The 25,004-nt window shown below is 36.6% G+C and overlaps 1 protein-coding gene across 6 annotated transcripts in view; it reads left to right on the forward strand.

The window, feature by feature from the left end:
* Positions 1-25,004, forward strand: part of LOC131149033 (rho GTPase-activating protein 7) — a 115,199-nt gene that overhangs the window by 74,876 nt on the left and 15,319 nt on the right. For all 6 annotated transcript variants that reach the window (XM_058099069.1, XM_058099074.1, XM_058099071.1 and 3 more), the window contains exons 16-20: positions 6,242-6,302; positions 6,391-6,474; positions 15,331-15,444; positions 15,528-15,697; positions 18,891-18,960. In XM_058099069.1, the coding sequence (XP_057955052.1) occupies positions 6,242-6,302; positions 6,391-6,474; positions 15,331-15,444; positions 15,528-15,697; positions 18,891-18,960 (499 nt within the window). The remainder of the gene's footprint in view (positions 1-6,241; positions 6,303-6,390; positions 6,475-15,330; positions 15,445-15,527; positions 15,698-18,890; positions 18,961-25,004) is intronic.

Raw genomic sequence — 25,004 nt, forward strand, 5'->3', positions numbered from 1 at the left:
TTCCATTCTAAATATCACCTGTAAATCGTCCATATGCATAGCTGTGGAATTTACATGTCCTAGCCACTATCCAAGCTTCATGGTCACTTACTTGGACACTCCTAGAGTAGGTTAAGCTGCAGAGTTAAGTTCTTTCATGTGTCATGAATCCTTATCCTAGTTTAATTTGAGTCTTTACACGTTCCCTTTTGAGACAAAGTTATGGGTAGACCTGGTTTCCACCATAGCATGGCTGCTTTTCTCATTGATCCATAGATCCACAAACATCAACTCTTTAGCTTGCATAACTTTCAATTCTTTCGTTTGCCTCTCCAATGTGTTGGGTAACTGCATTGCACCCTTTCTCAGGGTTTCCTTTTCCATCCTCATTCTGTCCTTGTGTCTCCTTTACAATGGAAACTTGCAAGGCATTGAGTGGTAACTTGATAGAGCAATCGACAACTCTGTGGGGGCATTGACATAAGAAACATTCCAACTTACCCTACCACTGGATGTATTGAATGTTTGAAATTATGAATCTTCCTTTGAAGTTGATGCCTTGGTGTTGGTACCCAATGCGCTACTCTCTTTGGACGTGGTGAAACACTCTCCATTGTAGTCGGTCAAGCGTTCTGCGAGAGTATGTGCAATAGGAAAGTCTAGCACTCTTTGTCGATAAGTTTAGCTCTTTGTCAATCCTTCAAGGAAATAGAACAACTTGTCTTTCTTTGACATGTCTCAGTTATCTAATGTCAAAGCAGAGAACTGTTTCAGATAATCCTTTACTGTACTGGTATGTTTATAATCTTGTAGTTTGGGTTGAGCATTGTAATCAACGTTTTTAGGAAAGAAATGGGTGTTGAGCTCTCTTCAAGTCTGTCATTCTTGGTTGGAGTTGCATGAAACTATAGTTGTAAATGAGAATTTGATAGACAGAAAATTTTTCTAAATGGATAGTTTATTTGACTTGTGTAAAATCTTTATTTTGAACAATTTGACCTGAATTGATACAATAGTAGTGGTTTCTAAAAGAACAGCCGCATCTTATATCTTTATAAAAGGTTTTGACTGCACTAACCCTTTTGAGCATGTTTCTTTCTCCGGGGTCAAGCTTTTTGTTGAATCATGTATTTTCTGGAACATAATTCATCTTTTTTCTTTTGTAATTGCATTGCAATTTTTTCCCGGAGTTCTTGTTGTCCTCAAAATGTGTTCTAGTTGAAATAATTTTGTTTTTTCAATCATCGTCCCCATGTAGACCCAACTATGGGTGTCGGGTATGAGCTTTTGCTTATGTGTCAGCTTGGCTTGATTTCAAAGCATGGGACATGTGGATACGCTAAACTATACAAGTGCTTACATTGGATATGAATGTATGGGTGAAAGTGTTTGTCAAGGTGTGGAATCAATTGGCTTGCTTGGTGGAGGCCATGGATGTGGGTCAAGTTGTAGATGAAATGTGGTGATTGGGCTGCTATATAGTTTAAGGAATTTGAGTAGCATTCTCAGTATGATCTATTGCTTTTGGTGCAGCAGCAGGCACTTGATCATACAAGTTGTATGTGTGCAGAGGTCTTAGGCATAGTTGTTAGAATCGTACGATTCTTGATTCGAATCATACAATTTGTATCAAGGAAGGCATAAATTGGTTCAAATCGCATGAGAGAGTCACAGAAGGCAGTGAATCAAGGTGAATTGGTGAATCAAATCGAATCGTGCAAATTGTAAGATTCGGATGCTACTCCTCTAAAATCCAACTTAAATATTTTGAAACCTTTTTCTTTTCTCATTGCGGCCTTCCATTTGCTATTTACATGAGTTTTGTCCTTAACAAGGGAAAAAAAAAGTCTGTTGGCTTGGCCCTCACATTCTGCACCTCTTATTTTTGCCATTAGATAAGATTAGAAGAAAACCAGAGTTAGATAAGGAAACCTGTCTTGAGAAGAAAACCAAAGTCAACTAGGTGGGTGAACTTTTGGTTTGGAAGTTGCCCTCTCCACTCCTCTGGATTTAAAGATCTGATTTTCATTAGTTTCTATATTTTAGTGAGTTTGGTTTATGCTTTTTATTTACTTTCTTCTTGTTTTAGTTATTAGAGCAAGCCCATGCATTAAAAATGACTTTTCTTATTAAACGCCATAAAGTTCAAATTTTTATTGTTTTCCATTGATTCATTCCCTTAAAAACCATAAATTTCAATTTTTCATTTAGTTTTTCTTGTTTCCTCTCCTTATTGTTTTTTTAAAGAAAGCATATGCATGAATTTTTTATTGTTAAACATGTAAACTTACACCTTGAGCATGAATTTCAATTTCTAAATTTTTTTTTGTGCCCTCATCTTACATTTTAGTGTATCTTGAACTCTTAGACTTGGTGCTTTAGTTTTGAGTCACATAACAAGTGTTATAGTTTCATAGAAACTAGTATAAACTTGTTAGTTGATTGAGGTGGAATGGTTAGATCATGGTATATCTTGCTTATATGGCTTGTTTTACTCTTATATCAATGCATGTATGAGTTAAATAGACCATGGTAGGGTTTAGACATACAGAACGTGCTTTAAAGCAAGCACCATTTAATTTATCAACGTGGATTATCCATATTTGTTGAAATTTCATTGTATTTTACTATTTTATTTGTTATATGTATATGCAATAATGCAAGTCATTAGGAGTTGATTTTTCAAATTTTGCACCAAATTTTATAATTCTATTCGATTCTTGATTCCTAACATTGGGATTTCAAGTCATGATTCGAAACTCGATTTCACAACTATGGTCTTGAGCTTGACGCCCAGTGCCAGTGGGCAGTTGCTTTTCTTGTTTTTATTTTATTTTATTTTATTTTTTTGGGGGACATGGCCAAGGTGTGGTAGCAGTTGGCTCTTCTTGTACCTGCTGTACTACAATATGAGAAAACTTACTGTTTTCATGCTGATCTGTAGTACAATTTTACAAGGACAGCATGCCTTCTGGAAAATCAGCCAGTATTGCTTTTCTTTACATCAGATGAACCTGAAATTATTCATAGAATGAAGGGAGCAACTGCAAGCCCAGTAGATAACTCTAACGTACCTTTATTTACTCAGTTGCTCCTTATTTATGAAGGAATACATATGCGTATAATGAACATGAATATACCCATTGTTCCAAAGAATTGTCTTAGCTGGTGTTACCATTACCAACTTCTAAAGAAGCAAATTCATTCCCACAGAATTGCCAATATCCAGCTTTGCCAACAACTGTGTAAAGCAGAAATACCCTTCAGGGGTTGAAGGCCTTTCCCCCCCAAGGGGGCCACAAACCCTACTTGTTGGAATCCCTTACAAAACATTTCTATTGTATTTGAAACTTTACACAGAACAAATAATCAGCATATAATTACAGATAAAATCAATTTTCCCAGTCTTTTCGTAATTGCAATTAAGACAAGCTGCCCCAGTTTTATTCTGCCATAATTCCAAATGTAACTGTATATTTTGATTGCAATTTTTTCTTTTTGTTCTTTTTCCTTCTTACAATGATTTCTTAATGTCCTTTTTGTACATTCTTTAATCCTAATGATATTTCTTCTTTTTCTCTATCTATAAGAAAAGGTTAATTTAAAAATTTAGTTACACTTTTTCTAGACTTATCAAATAATAATTATGCATTTAGTTTTATCACTGTTTTTCCAAAAAGATTCAAAGAGCACAAGTTTAATACTTGTTAGAAGAAATAGGCTATTTTAGTAATTATGTGGTGTAAGTAATGGTTTTTTTTTGTCTTTCAAGCATTTCAATTATTAATATATAAAAGGGCAGACCTGAAGCTGATTGTCACTCCAGGGAACTGCCGCCTCCTCCTTTCTCTTTCTTTCTTCTTTTTTTCTTCTCTTCTTCTCGCCTCCATCTCTAAGTTTGCAACATGAAATCAGAGCTAATTACCAGGAGGCCCTGGGTTCTAGTCTTGTTAACCTCGTTTATTGTGTGGTGCTTAAAAAATTATTGTATCCCATATCTTGGATGTTATTATCGTGTGTTTATCTCTCCATGTGCTGTCAGATTGCATGTGCGGGGGAATGTTATGGCTTGATATACATTGTTGGCCCACAACCTAAAACCTAACAGCTTTAGCTTTTAGGTAAAGTGGTGATCTTACAGTACTTAACCTTCATTTAATTTCTTTCTCAGATGAATTTCTAAGTGAACAATGTGAATATTGAAGCTACCTACTATGGCTTCCAGATTTTCCAACTTCTGTATTGTTGTCTGCAAATTTTCTGTACTTCCTCCCTGATATTTCTGAACTTTTACCAAATTTTCTGTCTCCTTCTTCCTCTTTTTCCCCTCTTTTTCTTTCTCTCTCTAGAAGTTAGGTTTACAGAAATTGACTTGAGCGTTTGCTGGAAGTAATGTATCTAGATAACATTGCTGGGAAAGAATTAAGCAGTTACTTAAGTGTGCTACCAATTATATCTTTCCTAATTTAATAATGTCCAATTCTTTGGCTTTTTATGTTTTGATCCCAAATCTCTATATTGTTCTGTTTTTAACCTGTTTCTTCATTGCTGATCATATGCATGCCTACCACGTTTAAATTCAATGCACACTTATGTTTATCACCTTAAAGTGTGCATATTGGTTTCCTCTTAAACAATTGCATGCATATGTTTAGCATAAATTATTCAACATAATAGTTGATGAAACATAGACAATCATGCCAAGCATGCAATTATGTTTAGTAGCACAGGTGTGGGTGGGTGTTAGACTTGGCAAAATAGATAAAAATTTATTAATATGAGCTGAATCCAACTCTTAAACCGACTCATAACCAATTCCCACATTAAATGAGTCGAATATGGTTTGAAGTTTTTTTATCTACTTCTAAATGAGTCAATTGGCGGATTTAGAATTTTATACCATGGATATCCGCCTATCTGCTAACAACTAATGTTTAATTCATTGATAATCCTATATGCCCATGCTTATTAGGCATTAATCCAATTAACATAAGTTTTATTGGCCAAGACCTAGTCCCACACTTCCAACTCTTGCATTATTGTATGCGTCTTTGGGTCTGTCCATGCCCACATTCAAACTCAAGCCTAAATGCTCAATTTTTTCGCAATCAAAACAAAAGCCTCTAAATTCATGTTCTAAAAAATAAAAAAGTTATAATTTTGTGATTAGTCATTAAATGTCTAACAATTACCAAATTATAATTTTAAAAATAATTTCAGTTATTTTACAAAATAAATTGTTCGTTTGATGGTAAAAAAATTATATTAGGGATGGGAATGACAGATTATCCGCCATCCGCCATGGATTATCCGATCCGAACCGCCATAAATTTGCAACTTAAATGAAATAGATATGAATTATAATATCCTCACCCAATAATCCACCTAATCCGCCAAGGATTGTCCTACTCGATCTGCTTTGCCAGATTTGGTGGGGGTAGACACATATGTACACAACACCTTTTCTGGTTTTCCTGTTGGTGTAGTACTGTAGTTTCTTTCTCAATTGTGGTGTAATATTGATTATTATAAATTATGGCACAATTTAGAAGCAGAAACAAGGGAATTGTTTGGTGAATTGTCAAATTGTTTCTGAAAGAGTGGGAAAAGAACTTAAATGAGTATGAGAGAAACCCCACATCATTGCCTCCTTTATTATGGTTAAACATTCGTTGTCAGTCATGTCCCTTTTTCCTGTTTTGTTATTATTCTTACACTCTTACTATGGTTGGATAGAGGTTATTTAACGTATCAGCATATTGCCTTATCCTGCATTCCACTGATTTGTATTGGTTTTAGGAGCCTGTACTGCAGCACATCAGGGTTTCATCTAATGCTCGAGTGTACTTGCTTGGACAGTCCCTACTGTGTATACCAAACTCTAAATTGGATCAATACTGAATCTATATCACTGTGTGTTGACATCCTTTATATTAAGCTGATTCTTGATATGATGATTGAAAAATTAAATTTTTGAAGAAATTGATTACTAGTTTGATCAGTCAAATATGTTCTGTATCATGGTTCTTAGTTCTTTGTTATTTTCTTGTGGCAAGAGTGACCTGTAAAAGGTCTAGCAATGTGTATTTAACAGCTATTTTGTTCACATGGAATTTCTTAAATTTGTTAATGTTCTTATAATTTGCCTCTTGATTCCTAAAGCTATGGAAAGTATTTTGTAATTGCAGCTTGTTCTAGTCAATTCACCCTTTCTTATTTTTTGTGTCTGTTTTGACAAATTAATTTGTTAACTTGCATGTAGACTTGCTATTCAAAGGCTTGAGATTACAAAAAATGACTTGCGACATAGGATTGCAAAGGAGGTGAATTTCTCTAAATGTATATGGTTATATTCTCAATCATAAAATTTTGGTTTTGTCACTAATAAGATTTGACTATCACCTTTATTAGGCTAGAGGAAATGCAATTTTACAAGCTAGCTTGGAGAGAAGAAAGCAAGCTTTGCACGAGCGACGCTTGGCACTTGAGCAAGATGTACTAGTACTTATTGTCCATTTTAGGCAGCTGTTATGTTTTACTTTATTATCAGTAAATTTTGATTTCCTTTACTTGCTGTTGATCTACATTAATTTTTTAAAGTTGTGCGTGAGCTTCATCCTCAAATTTTTTTTTTCTTAAATTTTGATTTCAACTCAAATTTCGAAGCTTCAAAAGTACGGAAATTTCAAAGGAAATTTCGGTTTCAATGTCAATTTCGATTTCAATTTGAAAAAATAATGGAAAGTTTTCTTTGTGAAACTTTAGAAATGGTTAACAAACATAATAATGTTAGTTTTAGGACTAATATATTGCAAGTTAAATACATCTATGTTGTGTATGAGGTGGAAAAATTGTAATATAGTGTGTAACAAACATATTTGTAAAAATAATGTACATTAAACATATTCAGTTAATACAAATGAAATTCATAAATCATTTAAATATTATTTATAATACAAATAATGATAATTTAGGCATGAATGGTTAAATAAAATGTTGCTGTAAGTTTATTTTTTCATATAATTTAAAAGTATTTGTAATAATCTTTTGTTTCAATGAAAATAAATAAAGAAATTAAGGTAGAAATTTCACTCACTCCTAAATATCTCATTTGAATTCTGGGGAAATTTCGCGGTATAGTTAAAATTTCAACAAGTTTCACTAAAATATCAAGATTTTGATAAATTTTGGATGATTCATTGAGATTTCGACGGAAATTATGCAAGACGGAAATCGATTGCCATTTCAATTTTGAGGGTGACAGAAACTGGAAATTTTGATTGAAATTTTGACAATTTCGTGCAAATTTAAGACCATGGTTCTTACCACTCGATTAAAGCAGGTGGTTTCATAACTTTTGATGTGCATAGAAAGATGCAGAATTTCTTGGATTTAGGGCTGGGCTGGAGAAGAAAGCGAGTCTCGGTAGTTGTACCTCATAGGTTTAAAGGGGTTGTATGACAAGGCTTTGTTCAGGAATTGTATGCTCTGTGTGCGAGTTTTCTTTGTGGTACTGGTGTTGACGGTGAAGGGTTAGGGCACACTGCTTGATTGTGGTATCCTGTTGTGGCAGGCAGAAAGAAACAAGGTTTTCTAATTTGGGGTGCAATGCAGGCTGCATTGTCAGCAGCCAACCACCTGCGCATGGGGGTACAGCGATCATAACAGAGCTGGCTTGGGAAGCTTAAGACATTTGAAATTTGTGTGGGAGCCAGCGTGAATCATCTAAAGTTATCGAAATCTTGGAATTTGGGAAAAGTTTTTGAAAGATATGCCCATGGAACAAAATATTCTTGAAATTGAAACCTGATATACAAAGCCTAAAGTTGAAATTTCTTAATGGATCTTTTCTATTTATTGAAAATAGAGACCAGAAAAAAAATGGATATGAATTAAAACTTCAAAGATATTTGAAATTTTGTTAAAAATTGAACTTATATATTTAGATATAAGTTACTATATTATTTGACTTTTAGATTGGGGAAATGTGCAATAAGGCCGACTCGACCAACTTGTGTACTCATAGGACAGGGAGGCAGGAGGGGTTGGATAAGAGGAATTCTTTTGTTGATAGTTAAACGACTTCTGATGTGTGGGTGAGTAAAATTTTACAATGATTGCGTGATCGTAGCATGTATGTTGAGGACGATGAGCATTGCACAAAGATAGAAGCAGGTAAGAAGGATAATGAAGTAAACTGTTTGATGGAGAAAAAGATATAGGGTGATGCTTTGGAACATTGGAGTTTGATGATGATTGTTTCCATGATGATGGTTTATTATTGGATGGGGTTTGCGAACAACTTTGGCATGCTTTGATTCATCTGACTTTCTTTGGGGTACTTCTCATGTACTGCCATCTCCACTTGAAGATTTGGAGGATGTTTCTGTTTTGAAGGAAGATTGTCTGGGTAAAGCGCAGCAGGAGAATAAACAATGTAGGGATGGTATTTTGCCTACTTCCTGGCAGGATATTAGTAGGAAGAATCTCAAAGGTCAATCAATGGGCAAGATAGAATGATGGATTGTGGTTCTCTGGTCCTGGAGGGAAAGAAGTTTTCTTGGATGGTGGTAAAAGTAAAGCGAAAAATGGACAGTGTGAATTAGCAAAGTCGCAATGCTTTGGTAACTATGGTGGAAAGTGATTGAAGAGGTTTTCTGTGTACATATTTTTTAGGTTTCTTTGTTTTTCTTTCGTTTTTTTCATTTCTGAGGATTGGTTGTCCTCTAGTTTGTAGCTGACTCATAGCAAAATTGGGTGGTTTTAAAGCTTTCCCCAGAATGACCATTGCTTTGAATTACCAGAGAATGTGCAGGTATAAATGATGCAAATTGGGCAATACATTTAATCATGTAGTTCTTCAGAATAGATGGGAGCAGATTCAGCAGAAGGGAAAAATAGAATGAGGTTAGAAAGTAAAAGGTGGATAAGAATGAGGAGAGATGACTACAGTAATCTCCCCATTTCTATTAAAAAGCATGTACAAAGACATAGTTATTGCCACAAAACCACATGGCACTCTTAATCTCCATAACACTCCCCCCTCCCTCAATTTGGGTTGCAAAACATGCTGAAAGATTGTACTAACACAACTCCTTTTGTAGGTGTGTCTGCAAAACTAAAATAAATTCTGGTTATTATAGAAAGCATGCAATCTCCAGCTTGTCCTTGATCTGCCCCTTATATTCTTGGCCCTATCAAAATGAAAAGGGTTGTAAGCTATACTGATGGCTGCCTTGCTATTATTCTACAGTTTCATCAGAAACTGAACTTCCTATGTAGCTGCTTGTGAAGAAACTTCAACCACATGAGCTCACAATATGAATGACAGCTCTATCCTCATCTTCAGCACTTGATTGAGCTTCCATAGATTATTTCTGAGTCTTACTTTATGAATTGACGAAATTACAGCGTTTAAAAATTAATTAAATTTTTATACCTCCTTTCAGATATAGAGCTTGTCCATTCTGCCTCAGTGCATGCTTCTACCTCGGATTGCACACAGGAAAATCTTGCCTGGGCAAGATTTTTCTACTGTACCCTATACCTGTCTTGAACGGTTGGGTGTATCTGACTTAATGCCTAGCTTGTTATTCTCTTTTGACAGGTTTAGGGCATACTTCATCAGGCAGACATACAAGCTCATTTCTGAGTGTACCACCTCAATTCTTAATAAGTATCAAGGTTTCAGAAGTACTTGATTTCTGATTACTTCCCTATCTACTCGCCAATGAAGATACGTTACATAATTCATCACCCACAGGCATAATGTCGTTAACATGGATGATGGGAGTTGTAATTTTGTGTTCATCATTGATGGAGGGTGACTAGGAAAAATTACGAATATTGCTTTACACTTTGGTTGTTTGGAGGAAAGTGAAGAGAAAAGAAACTTTTAGTAGAGAAGTTAACTTGTTCTAGTCCACTCTATTTGCTGTAATGGGAGATATTTGAAAAAGCCTAGAGAAAGAAAAAAAAAGTCAATTATCATTCACAAAAATACCTATTTGGCCGTTTTTAAAATTTTGAAAGGCGTTTCAGTCTTTCTGAGTAGTTTCTCTTTATTTCTCTTCAAATTTCTATCATTTGAGCCGAAAATAATGATCCTTTCCCCCCCTTTTTCTATCCCCACTACTTTCTAGTTTTCTCTTCTCAACACTATGCCATCCAAATAAGAGTCATGGAGAGAAATGATGTATCTTTAATGGTTTGTCGTTGTCCTTTCAGGAATATGATTGCTTTCTTATATGTGATTGTGTGTTTTCTGAACTTTTTGCAGGATCGGTTGGCTTTATTTGCTGGATCTTTCTAATGTTTTGTTTTTGTTTTTCTTTTTCATGTATAATACCTTTTGTTTTGGTCTCTGCCTTTTTTATGTTTGCTTCCAGGGGATGCCTTAGGCCTTATCCTCCCCTTTGTATCTCTTTTTGTCCACCCATAAATTTTCTTTTATCCTATAAAAAAAATTAATGAGAGGAATACTATGTGTGCTGCTGAGCATTCTCTTTTTAAAAAAGGACTATTAGGTTTGGCACAAGAGACGGATGCAGGTAATTAAGAGAAAAGAAAAGGAAATTAAGAGAGTAAAAGATGAAGATGAAACTCAATCAGGGCTGAATGCTTAATATTCTAATCTGCCTCCCCAGGGTTACACATCAGGCCTTTTATATTGGCTTTCTTCTAATACTAAATAACTAAACAATTGGTAGGATTAATATTAAATTTTAATTAAAGAAACACAGTTTCAAATCCTTGAAACTGAGGCCAACACATAATTATAAAATATTTAAATCATAAGAACCTTATATAATCATAATGACCCCAGATATCTACTAGGCTGTTAGCTTATAAAATTCTAGTATGAAAATGCTGCAAAAATAGGAAAAGTCTTTAAAATAATAAACTTCAATATTTTACCCAAGATGGCAAAATTCTAAAATGCCGAAAAATACAATTTGAGCCCATGCAATGTCCACCACCCCCCTTCCCCCTCTCTTCTCTCCTGCCATTAAGATACCTTCCCCTTGCATCCTGAAGCTTTAGAACTGGGAGTCATCATAGACCCTTCTTCCTGGATATCACCATGCAAAAATGACTTCTGTTATTTCTTATTGGAAGAGTGGTCAACGTGGATTAGCATCCTGAGAGAATATTCTGAGGATACAATGTTATAGAAATTTGACTCCTAGACTCCTGGTTGATTTTTATATTAGTTAGGCACTTATGTTTATTTCCAAAAAAAATTACTTGCATTAGAATTTTTAAAGGGACTAATTAAAGTCTCCAATGCAAAAATGAGATTAGATTTGGATTAAAAAAATTTTGAGTTTCCAAGATTTGATCATCAATATTGAACTCTATGCTGTTTGATACTTTTAAATTGATTCACGATCATTTCTTATTTTCCATTTTATCCCAATCAAAATGCTTATTTGCACAAGTCTATATGATTTTCTGCCTGACAATGCTGTGTATTTTCCAAATCCTTGCAATATATCCTCGGAAGTATACATTTTATTTTATGTTTCTTCTAAGCATGCAATCCATTGGCTAAGGGCATACATACATAGTTACATGAATGTACACAGACACACACTGAGACAGATGTGTGTGTGCCCCGTGGTTTCTCATATACATTCATGCAAACACACACAAACAAACACACACACACAATATATAAGCATAGAGTTATTAAGAAAGAGTATTGCAAAGAGGATAAGGTATCCTGTAACTAACAACAAAAGACAAGTAAAGAATATAAGAAAAAAAAAAAGCTACAAGATATCTAGTGAAGAACTGCCCATCAATCCTTTTATAAAACAAACAAGCAAAACCAAGCCTTAGTCCCACTAGGTGGGGTCGGCTATATGAATCCTTTTCCACCAATTTATGCAACCATCAATCCTTCTCTAGATAAGAGAAAAATTCCTTTGAGGAAACTGTCACCATAACATCACAGAAGAAACGATCATCGCTTTACGGTGATATTTGGTCAACCAGTGTGGTGGAGCCTTATAAATTCTTGCATTGTGCTCTAACAAGATGCACCAAAGGACTCTTTAAGTGTTTCCTTTCTTCTGTTCTACCAAAATCTTTGAAAGAAAGAGAATTCACGCTGCCCTGATAGAGAGGACAGCCCATTGTTCTCCAAAATGAGTCAACAAATTATTCTGGATTTCTGATGAGTGGGATTAATGTAAGAATGAATGGGAAACAGTCTCCCTATTCTCTTGACAAAGCACACACGTATCTGGAGATAAAACTCATATCTGTAGATAAAGCTTTTTTTTTCCCCTTTCTAGAAGATCGCCTGTATTAATTTTTCCTAGGACTGCACTTTGAGTGAAAGCCTTGATTTTAGAGTGAAACTTGTACTTCCAATGGGGAAAACATCACTGGGATTATTGGTCAAATGGGTGAAAGAAGACTTCACAAGAAAACATGTCAGAAGAGTCTAAAACACATCTATCATATTGCCACCCCCAGCCCAAGAACAAAAAGAACAGAAAGACAGAAAATTCAATCAAAAGGAGCATCCCTAACCCAAAGATCTTTCCCAAACAAACCCTTTTCCCATTCCCTTCTCTGGTAGCCAGTTGTTGCAGCATGCCTGTACTGGTATTTGATGCCTGGCAGGAAGAAAATGGGGTAAACTGTTTCTAATTCAATTGATCGCCAATATTACGTTTGTGTGTGTGTTTGTATTTTTTTTAAAGTGTGGTTAGGTCACTTAATTATCTTCCAATTTAAATGAATTACTAACTTGTAATGTAGATTCATTAAAAAGGGCAGATTTTGGTCCGTGTTATAGAGCTAGATTCAGTAGCACGATTATGTGTAGAGAAGCTATTAATGTACCTTTTGTACCTGTTCAACAAACTTTAAAAAAAAAAAAAGGGGCAGCCTGGTGCACAAAGCTCCCGCAAATGCCGGGTCTGAGGAAAGGGCGGATCACGATGGGTCTATAGTATGCAGCCTTGCCTTGCATTTTTGCAAGAGACTGTTTCCATGCTTGAACTCGTGATCCCCAAGTCACACAGCGACAACCTTATCGTTGCGCCTAGGCTCCCCTTCAACAAACTTTACCAATTAAAATTGAATTATCATAAACTTGACTAAGTGGTCTTTAATTTTTCTTAACATCCAAAATTCCTTCCTTTAATATTCAGGTCTCCAAGTTATCTACCAATTTAATTGAATTACTCAGTGGCAACCTAGATTCACAAAAAGGGCAGGTTTTGGCCTATGTTATAGAAGTAGGTTCAGGTATGATTATGTGTTGAGAACCTATTAACGCCCCCATTGCAGTTGTTCCATAAAATGGTGCCATTTAAAATTGAATCATCATAAACTTGACTAAAGTTGTCATTCTTTTTAATCTTGTCAGCCAATTGTCTCATTTCTTTTATATTCATTTGCCGTGCAACTTTTCTCATAGTTAAGTATATAAGATTTCTCTCATCTCAAAAGGGAGCACTAATGCACCGCCCTTGAGACTCTATTGTTGGATTGATCAATAGAACAAACCTACCATGATCTAGAGTGAAAAGGAATCCAATTGGTAGAACCACATATATCAAAAGATGAGTAGCTCAATATTTCATGAGAAATATCCTTAATTACTCATTTGGATGCGCATTTTTGAAAACACTTCTTAGGTAGGAAAGTTCCTTAAAAGTGTTCCATTGCTCGTTAGCTTGTTGCTAGTGCAATATGACCCAATGATCCATCATGAGGAGGAGCACAATAAGAAAGATGGCAGGAACACAAATTTAGGGTCCACAAAAAATAATATAGAGAAAGGAATAATTAGATGCACATCAGTGGGTCTTGACGACCTATCAATAAATTATCCTCCAATGTGCTTCCCACATTTTTTCTGACTCCCCCCCCTCCCCCAAATTTTCTATAATGTTTTGGGACTTTTATACTTTCTATGAATTTTTAATTGAAAATAAAAAAATAAACATAAAAAGCAAAAGGGCATTTGGCTGCAGATTTGTATATGGGATCCTTGACTAGGGAATCAAATCAGAGTTCGAAAGCCTGTATGGACTAGGGTGCCAAACACCACATACATATGCACCATAGTGAGAGAAAATATGAGTAAGCATGCAAACAATATGAAATTAAAATCAAGTTATACTTTATCTGAAAATCTACCAGATTTTTTAAAAAGCTACATAAAAAAGGATGTACTTTTACTTGACAAGTAAGACTTTGTAGTCTTGTGTAACAGGATTTGGCAGTCTCGCTCCAACTCTTGCACTTCTTATGTAGTCTTATGTAACAGAATTTGGCAGCCTTGCTCTCTCAACTCTTGCACTTCTTACTTTCATTCCCTCATGTGTTTTTTTTTTTTCCTCCCTCCCTCCTAAGCTCCTGTTTATAGGAAAGCAAAAAGGTTTTTCCTTGGAGCCTAAGTCAGCCATCTAAGGTTGTTGAATCACTTACAGATTTATCAATGTTAGAAATTTGAGAATCTTCAATTCTTGGGCCTGACTTTGGGGGAAAGCATGGAAAGGGAAAAAAGGATAAGTATACAAACAGTGAGGAGAAGGCATCGCTTGGAGGTTGCCAAGGGCACACCCTCTGTCATTAAAACGAAAAAGGATTACTCTCTCTGTTCAAATTCAAGTTCCCTGCCCCTTAAATTATTTGGACAAGTTGGGGCTACATGCCTTAAAACATCTGGGCAAAGTAAGTTGTAGTCTACAGGGGCAATAAAGCAGTTTCTTCATGTGTTATAAAGTATGACATTATCACAATATGCTGGGTTAATTGAGGACTCGCAGGGCTGATATGGTTGGGTGCTGGGAATATTTGATGGAAGCTAATCTAGTAGAAGAGTGGAGGCTGTTTGTATGAAGCTCAAAGCAAGCAAAGGAATAAATTCCTTTTATTGTATGAAGTGGGATTACATGGACACAGTAAGCTCTTATATATGCATTTGCATGATCGGCTTGGGGGCTGGCCGGCTTATACATTATATGCATGGCCCATGCACAGCCAGCTCATGCCAGCCTGCCATCCCCTAAGCCTTGAGGCTTTCTCCATTCTTCTATGACCTTCTGCTTCCAAAAATTTCTACAGCCTTATTCTTCTTATTTTTCTTATTTTAAACACAATAAAAAACTACAAATTACATTTTTAGCAAATACATCAGTAGTTCGCAGTGATTTATCTTCTTTTCTATATTCAATTCTATTCCAAAATATTGAGGCCTGCCCATTTTGCTGTGATTGGAAGGATTTTGACTCATAACATATCATGTTGAGAAACTAACATTTGAGGGTTTTTTTACGTTCCTGTTGCACATGTTTATTGACTTGTGGGTGACTCTTGATATAGGTTTCAAGACTGCAGGAGCAGTTGCAAGCTGAAAGAGATCTTAGAGCTGCATTAGAGGTTGGTCTTAGTATGTCGTCTGGACAATTTTCCAGTTCGCACAGTATGGATTCCAAGGTTTGTGTAAGACCAACACAAGTTCATTGTAATGCTTATTGACTACACATTGTAATGACTGACCCCCATTTAAACTTGTGAAGACGAGGGCCGAGCTTGAAGAGATTGCTCTTGCTGAGGCAGATGTGGCCAGATTGAAGCAGAAAGTTGCAGAACTGCACCATCAACTTAATCAGCAACGACAGCATCACTATGGTTCCCTTTCTGATGCATCTGACCGCCATCAACATGCACAAAATCATAATTCTCAACAGTAAGTTGTCCTCAACTTTTTTTTTTTTTTTTTGCCAAAGAATGCTCGTAAAGAGGTTGTTGTTGTTTCATGCAGTTTTTCTTAACCCCCATGGACTAATCTTGAGGACACTTTACTAACATAATTCCCTTTTGGCAGTGTTTCTGTTCTCATTTGCCCTAATATAGTGGTCTGTTTATTTCCATAAGTTAGAAGACAACACCCGTTCACTTGTGGTTGATTCATAAAGCATCGACAGAAACTGTTTCATAAAAATTCTTTTGATAGAAAAAAAGCTTTATTGAAATTAGGAAGGAGAAACCAAAACACTAAAGGAGAACAAGAAGTTGTGGCTCATGAAAACAGGAGGAATAACAACAACAACAACGACAATCTAATAACCATACGGTCTCAGTTGACATATTGAAAACTGCATCCCCTTAAACAGCTTGCACTATAAGGCCAAAGAGAAGCCAAATACCTCACCTTATTGCAAAGAAGCCTTACTGATAATCTCTTTAAAAAAAAAAGAGAAAAAATTCTGGAACTCTTTTCCAGCCAAATTCCCCATAATATAGCACAAAGAGCACACCTTCACAACCTCTTTACATCCTCTACCTTTCTCAAAAGCAGTAAAAGAAATAGTCAAGAGCTCCTCCATCGGCTTTGGACAAGCCCACACTTCACCATGAACTCCAAAAGAGTATTTCACAAATTCCAAGCAAGGGAACTATGTAGGACAAATGGGACACGCCTAACTATTACCACACATGAGATACACATTGGAAGAAAAAGCTTTAGAAGTCCTACTCTGAAGCAGATTGTTGGTGTTAACCCCATTAAGGGCCGCCAGTTATGCAATGCCTTTATCTTTGAAAGAACTTTAGCCTCCCATATACCCTGATTGAGAGGGAAAACCACATCAATCTTATTAAGTTGAGAAAAGAAAGATTTAGAACAAAAATCCTCCAATGAATCCAAAGACCAAGCTCTACCATCACTCCTGCTAGATATTTGGCGACCCTCCACAACAAATGAGCAATGAAGACAGCTCGTCCACCTTTGTATTATTCAAGTCCCTTCGAAAATGAAATTCTGGAGAAAAAGAATCCCTCTCATGAATAAAAAAGGAGGAAATTACATCATGGTGATGAGGAGAAAGATGACACAAACAAGCAAAAGAACAGGATAATATATCCCCCTCCCCAAAAAAAAAAAGGGGGGGGGGGGGGGGGAACATACATCCTCCAAAACCTGGAAAGGCTAGCCTGTGAGTAATTCTATCACCTAACGAGAACGAAGCTCCTCTCCAACTATCCAATGGCTTTGCTACCTCGGTCATCATGGATCACAAAAGCGGAGGAACAAGGCTAGCCTCCCAAAGGGACTCCCAAGTAGCTCAAAGGCCACTTTTAACACCTCACCTAGCTAGGGAGGACAGCTTCAAAACCCTCTCATGACTATGCTTAGCCAGTCATGAGAACAAAAGAGTCAACATGATCATAAAAAAAAATAATGGTGTCATCAGCAAACTGCGAAGGGGACATCACAAGCTCCTTCTTACCTTCTGTAATACCCCTCAGAAGCCCCCTATCTATTGACCCTCTATCTTCTGCTTAACACATGCCACATGGGCAGATAAAGAAGGGGATCAAAGGTCCCATTGCTTAACTTCCCTAAATGAACCAAAACATTCTTTGGGCTGCTCATTGATAATCACTGAAAAATAATGCATTAATAAAACACTCCTTTATCCAATTCCTCCGCCCAACTCCACAATCTTTCCTCATAAGTACCCTATCTAAGAACTCCCAACTAACTATATCATAACTCATAAGCCTTCTCAAAGCCTAATTTAAACACAATACTCTTCTTCTTTCTGTCACGAAAAATTGTTGCATGAAAATGGTTGTTGGTTCTATTTACTTGATGCTACATTAGGAATATTTGTAATTTAAAATGATTCCTTGCATAAAAAATTATCTCAAAAGCTTAAGCTGTTAGGGGTTGGGACCAAAAATGCATATCTAGTCATGGCACAATTTCCCTCAAGCAGTCCTCGTCTCTCATGTGGAGAGGAACGAATTGAACTTGGACAGGCTCATGAAAATGCATTGCACCAAGTGGATTCCAATAAACATGATGGGAAGTAAACACATATCACAAGAAGTAAACCCCTAGTTGCCAAAAATTGTTAACACCCTAATGAACAGAGAATTGGTATGCCATTTCAAAATTCAAAACGTTTTCTATTTTCTTTCTTGAACACTAAATCTCGTGTTCTCGTGATTCAAATTTTTAAGTCAATATTTTCCATATGATATTCTATTAGTAAAAGCAGAACATTATTGCACTACATTTTTTTCCAGGCATTTAAATTTAGAGACACCTCAGTGACCTTGCTTAATTATGTGAGCATTATTATACATATTTCCCCCATGTATCTATACAAGTGTTCCCCTGACATACCCATTTTGGCATGCCCCATTAAATGCATTTTCTGTTCTGATATTCCCTTCCCTTTCCATGGACTGGATATTTTTGCATTTTAGGTGATCACAACCTCATTGAAACAAAGCTTTGATATAATGCTAGTCAACCAAATGCTTAAGATTTTCATGAGTGTGCCTGACAGTGTGTGTCAAACTATCCAACAGGTGTTTAAGTGGTATGAATATAAAATGCATTCTTATCTTTTTTGTGTGCTTAATCAGACACAAGTTTCTTGCTTTGGCATGGGTGTAAGGCATCAGATATCACTGCTTCCAATCAGACAGTTGTGAGTGCAGTTGTCTGTGGCAAGCACACGCATTTTATAGAATTGCATGTACATGTTTATATGTGAGAGGGTGAGTGCATAGGTGGATGGGCCATAATATAAACAATATGAATTGTGTTTTTTTTTTTTTTTTTGAATATATATATAGATGGAGATGTTTGAGAATCCACAAGAAATTATTTTCTATGATGTCAAATAAAGTAAAGGTGATTTTATTATATCGTGGACTTCCATGCTTGTCTATAGAAAGGGAATGTAATAACTTAGAGTAGATTGTGATGAACCTTAGCTTCCATATTTCTTATTGCATTTTGAGTGAAGATATTATTGCATTCAAGAAGCTTGAGTATGAATATTATGGGTGCATGATGTGTTTATTTAATCTGTTTGATTCTTTCTATTTGTGTTACTTAAAAGGTATGATTGATGTTACAGGAAATTTCTTCAGCAAGATTTTGACACAAGCCTTGCTTACTGTAATCATGAGAGGAAACAAAGAACTGAGGTATGTCTATGAGATCATTTGTTTTTTAGTTTTTTTCTTCAACAACTTCCAGTTTATTTGAAACAGGTAGGTTAAAAAAAATGGCTTGCGAATCATTTCAATTCATTGATCGTGCATCATTTCTTTTCTTCTTTCTTTATTTCCTCTCTTATTTTGTTCTCCTTTCCACCAATTAATTGATAACTTTTTTTTTTTTGTTCTTCTCTTTTGCATTCTTATCCCAAAATACATAAATTTAATCCTTATCACAAGTGTTAGCATGACCAGCATAACTATCATACTAAAGCCTTGGTCAGACTCAAGAGCTCCAACCCAATTGCCTTAGATGCAAAGATAAAGATGCAGTTCACTAAACAATTAAATAGAGGGGAACAAAATTGGTGGCAACGTAGTGGCATGCAAATATAAGTAATATGATTTAATAAGAGTCTGTAACGATTTAAAAAAAAAAAAAAGGCTTGTGGAAGGCTAAATATATGTTGTCATGCCAACTCCTGAATTCCTAATAGCATAAGCATTTATGCAAGTGGTGATTTAAGGTGGCATAAGAGTTCCCTATTATGATTTTCTAGTGCACTTTGTCTGTATTAATGCTTCCGTTCAAGTTTGGCATGTTCACATAGTCATGTGCAAGATGGTGTCATGTGTGATTGGTAATTTTGGATAGCCATCTTTTTTTTTAATTTAGTGAGAGAGTTGGATGGATTGGAAAATGTTTTTGGTTTCATATTCTGATAGATTAAGTTACCAATATAATTGGTGATCTAAGAGACATGAAATTGAATTGCTCAAAACTAAGATAAGAAGAACAAGTACCATATATGTGCATGGATCCTTTTTTGCCATTCAGCATGATTTTAGGCATGGTTTTAAAAAAAAATGCAGCTACGACTGTTACATTGTTACTTAATGGTTTTTTGGGTCGCCGATGCCATTACACAAAGCTAAATTAGTGTGTTAGAGGTTATATATATGTATGTTAGTATTATTATTATTGAGTGTGTTAGTATGTTAATTAAAAAGAGTTAGTATAAGTAGAGAAAGAGAAGGGGAGCTTAGACGCAACGGTAAGGTTGTTACCGTGTGACCTAGAGGTCATTGGTTCGAGGCGTGGAAACAGCCTCTTGAAAAAATGCAAGTTAAGGCTGCATACTATAGACCCATTGTGGTCCGCCCCTTCCCCGAACCCCGCATACCCAAGAGCTTTGTGCACCGGGCTGCCCTTTAATAAGCAGAAGAAGAGACCTATCTTCTAATTAGGTCATTCATTATAATCAAATCTTAACATTGTATCAGACCGTGATCCAATCTAAACCCTATTACCCTCAGTCTTCCCTAGAAAACACCATTCCCGCGACTATCCCTCCCAGATCCACCTCCATCGCATATTATTTCACAAGACCAACCATACACCCATAAACAGAACACCCCCCCCCCCCCTCTGACGACCCACTCCACAAAAGCCCATCGCCGGAGGACACTCCAAGCGCCCCCACACGCCAGCGCGTGAGTGAAGTTCCATCCACTTTTTCCCCTTTTTTTTTCCTCTGCCATGCTCTGATTCCTTCTTTATACTATATTATCAAGCTGTTAGGCCAGTTTTTTGCTAAAAAATTCTTCCTTTTTCAACCATGCGCTCACGGTATTCCATTAATTTCTGTTCAGGGTTTGTGAAGGCTTCTTTGTGAGTTTTTTGGAGCCGTGGCAGCGTCTGTATGTTCAGTTGTGAGGCTGTGGCAGTGCTATATCTGTCAGTGAGTTGTTCACCTTGTCCATAGTTGCATCGGTGCTTCACATGGTTTGTGATTGGCCCGATTATTGATTGTTCTTCTTGTTTTTGGTGTGGTTGCTGATTTGTGAGTGCTGTGGCAGCGCTATATCTGTCGGTGAGTTGTTCACCTCATCTGTCGTTGTGTCGGTGCTTCACATAGTTTGTGATTGTCCCAATTAGTTTTGATTGTTCTTCTTGTTTTTGGTGTGGTTGCTGTTTTGTGAGTGTTGGGATGGAATCTATGAATCCAAAAAAATTGTTTCCTATATTGCTGCCACGAATAACGACTCAAAAGTTGGATAGAAAGAACTATGTTCAATGGTCTAAAACTATTTGGCTTTATTTAGCAAGATTAGCGATATCTGACCACTTGCTCCAGTATGATTCTTCTCATGAGAAGAGAAAAGACGTGTGGGTTTAGGAAGATACCTTGATTTTTTCCTTTTATGGAATTCGATCGAACCACAAATTGAATAGATGTGTATGCATCTAGATATGTGCAAGGTCATTTGGGATTATGTCAAACTTTTATACTCTAGTAACATTACACGTATGTATGACTTATCCCTAGAGTACTATCAGTTACAACAAGGAGATAGGAGTGCAGAGTATTTTGGACAGATGAAGTGTATTCATAAGGAGCTTAGCACTGTGCAACCTATAACTACCGGAATTCGTGAGGTGTAGGTGCAAAGAAAGCAGATGACTATTCTTCGTGTTTTAGCATGCTTGAGACCTGAGTTTGAAGCAGTTTGGTCCCAGATACTCAGTAGTGTTGAGCTGCCATCATTTTCCGATGTTTATTCTTGTGTCGTTCGTGCTTCCTTTAGCACGCATTCTCCTACTTGTGCATCTGGCTCGGAGAGGACAACCTTTGCTGCACAGAGGGATTCTATTTCTCTACCAAACAACTGCAAAAGTTATCATGGTGATTCGATTGGTCGTAGTGGTAGAGAAGGACGAGGTAGAGTTTCTTCTTGCAAGTGCACTCATTGTGGACGGAATAATCATACTATTGAGTAGTATTGGGATCTTCACGGTACACCTTCATGTGTTGCCAATGCAGTCACCACTAACTGGACACCTTTGGGGGCAGCCAATGCAGCCACCACCAACTCCTTACCTTTAGGGTGGAGTGGGGGGCAAAATACTGTATCTATGTTAGAGGAAGAGTATTCCAAGTTCCAGACGTATCAAGCGTCACAACAAGCTTCTCTTAACCATTGCATCTCTTGCCCAAATAGGTAATCACACAATATGTTTGTCACCTAGTACCTCTCGCCCTAGTCCCTTGGGTCATAGACTCCACTGCCACTGATCATATCACATGTATCCCTCAATTTTTCTTCGCTTTTCAATATCCTAACAAATTTACCTTGTGTTGCTCTTGTTGATGGATCCACTACTGCAATCAAGGGATTTGGAACTATAAATCCCATTTCTTTTATTTCTCTTCCTTCGATTTTATATATTCCCAAATTTCCTTTTAATCTTATCTCCGTTAGCAAAACTATTAAATCTATGAATTGTATAGTGACATCCTTCCCTGATTTTGTGGTTATTTAGGATTTGAATACGAGGAAGACGATTGGTGGAGGGTGTGAAGTTGGTAGACTCTATCACTTTGAGGCGCTATCTCCTTCTACTGCCTACACTGCTGCTGCACACCTTTCCAAATTCATTGTCGCCTTGGTCATCCTTCATTGGAAAAGTTAAAATGTCTTGTTCCTAGTTTGAGTTCTGTGTCAAATCTCGATTGTGTCTTGTCAATTGGGAAAACACCATCGTGTTTTTTTGTCTTCTTGAGTCAATAAATGGGCTGCAAGCCCTTTTATGTTTGTTCATTAAAATGTTTGGGGTCCTAGTAGGGTCATGTCCAAGTTGGGTTTTCAGTACTTTGTAACTTTTGTGGATGATTATCCAAGAATGACTTGGTTATATTTAATAAAAACCCATTCTGAGTTATTTCGTATATTTTGTGCCTTTTGTTTTGAAATAAAGACTCAATTTGGTTTGCCGGTTCAAATACTTCAAAGTGATAATGCTAAAGAGTTTTTCAGTGCACAATTCACTACTTGTATGACTCGATTCAGTATTGTTCATTGATCATCTTGTGCCCACACTCCTTAACAAAATGGGGTTGCAGAGCAGAAAAATAGGCATCTTCTTGGAGTGACGCTGTACTTACTGCTTGTCATTTGATCAACAGAATGCTATCCTCTGTTCTTAGTTGTAAAATTTCCTACTCCATTCTCTTTCATTATTCACCTTTATTTTCCTTTGCTCGTATATTTGGGTGTGTGTCTTTTGTTCATCAACTAACTCTTGGGGTGGATATGTTGAATCCTCGTGCTATAAAATGTGTCTTTCTAGGCTACACATATACTCAAAAGGTATGTCGTCGTTATAATCATGTGCTGCATTGATTTTTGTTTTTGCTGATGTTACCTTTTTTGAGTCTACACCTTACTACGCCCAGTCATTAAGCGTTTCTAAGCTTAATGAGTCTTTTCCTTTGCCTAATCTTCCAAATTCTACATTGTTGTCCTTGCCCAACCAACTATCTGAGTCTCCATGTAGTTTGAGTCCTTCTCATTGCCTTGATCATCATAATTTGCAAGTGTATGCACGACAGCAGCTCCAAAGAAGAGAGACCCCTCTAGCTTCTATTATGACACCTTTGGTTTCCTCGTATGATGATCATACTTCCTATGATGTTGATCCTCCTATTGTTGCTCGAAAAGGTAAACGCCTATCAGTACGTCTGTTTATGTCCTTGGCTGCTACTTGTCATTGGCCTCTACCTCAGCTAGATGTGAAAAATGTCTTCTTGCATTGTGACCTTGAGAGAAGGTTTATGGTTTATATGGAGTAACCACCAGGGTTTGTTTCTCCGCCCCGGGGGGGGGGGGTTAGGCTTAGTGTGTCAGCTCAAAAGACTTTATATGGTTTAAAATAGTCTCCTAGAGCATGGTTTGATCATTTCAGTGTTGTAGTACTTGAGTTCAGTCTTCGACGGTGTGTTGTGGATCATTCCATGTTTTATCGTCATACTTCATCAGGTAGGGTCCTTCTTGTTGTTTATGTGGATGATATTGTTATTATAGGCGATGATGATAAAGGCATTCAGAGTCTCAAACTTTTTCTACAGACTAAGTTTCAGACCAAAGATTTGGGACCGTTGAAATACTTATGGGTATAAAGTATCTAGGTCTCGTATCGAAACTGTTGTGTCATAGAGGAAGTATGCTTTTGATATGTTAGATGAAACTGGCTTGTTGGGATCTAAACAGGTCGTTAAACCCATGGATCCTAATAGCTAGTTAATGCTGGATATGGGTGATTTTCTACCTAATCCTAGACTACACTGAAGACTTGTTGAAAAGTTGAATTATCGCATAGTGACTCACCTTGTGAGTCAAAGGTGCAGTAATTTGCATCTTGAGATATCTCAAAGGTGCACCTAGAAGAGGTCTTTTATATCATGATCAGAGTCACACTTATATCCATGGATATACTGATGCAGATTGGGCTTGATTGCTTTTCGATCAAAGATCCACCACTGGGTACTGTATATTGGTTGGTGGTAATTTGGTTTCTTGGAAGAATAAGAAACAAATTATGGTGGCAAGGTCAAGTGATGAATTAGAATATAGTGTTGTGACTCACACTGTTTGTGAACTTGTCTGATTGAAGAACATGTTGGAAGAATTGGTTTTTTGGGATTCTCAGCCTATGTAGTTGATGTGTGATAATCAAGTTGCTCTTCATATTGCCTCCAACTCGGTCTTTCATGAGCAAATGAAGCACATTGAACTTGATTGCCACTTTGTTCAGGAAAAACTTGTGCAGAAGCTTATTACAACTGCTTATGTGAAGCCGAACATGCAGCTTGCTCATTTGTTTACCAAAGCGTTGGGGGGTGCTCGTGTTCAATTCATTTGTAACAAGCTAAGAGCATGACATTTATGCTCTTGATTGAGGGGGAGTGTTAGAGGTTATATATGTCTTTTAGTATTATTATTATTGAGTGTGTTAGCATGTTAATTAGTGAGAGTTAGTAAGGGTATTATTGTCATTAGAATGTATTTAATTTGTATTACAAATAGAGGAATAGACCTATCTTCAAGTTAGGTCATTCTAATCAAATCTTAACGTGGTGGGAAGAAAAATCACAGCTGTAGTGGCCTTCACAACCTGCTACCGTTGCATAACAGCCGTTATGGACTTCACATAACTGGCAGCGGCTGTTGCATTATTGCTATAGAACTGT

The sequence above is a fragment of the Malania oleifera genome, chromosome 2, assembly GCF_029873635.1.
Source record: "Malania oleifera isolate guangnan ecotype guangnan chromosome 2, ASM2987363v1, whole genome shotgun sequence".
In the NCBI taxonomy this organism is placed as follows: Eukaryota; Viridiplantae; Streptophyta; class Magnoliopsida; order Santalales; family Ximeniaceae; genus Malania; species Malania oleifera.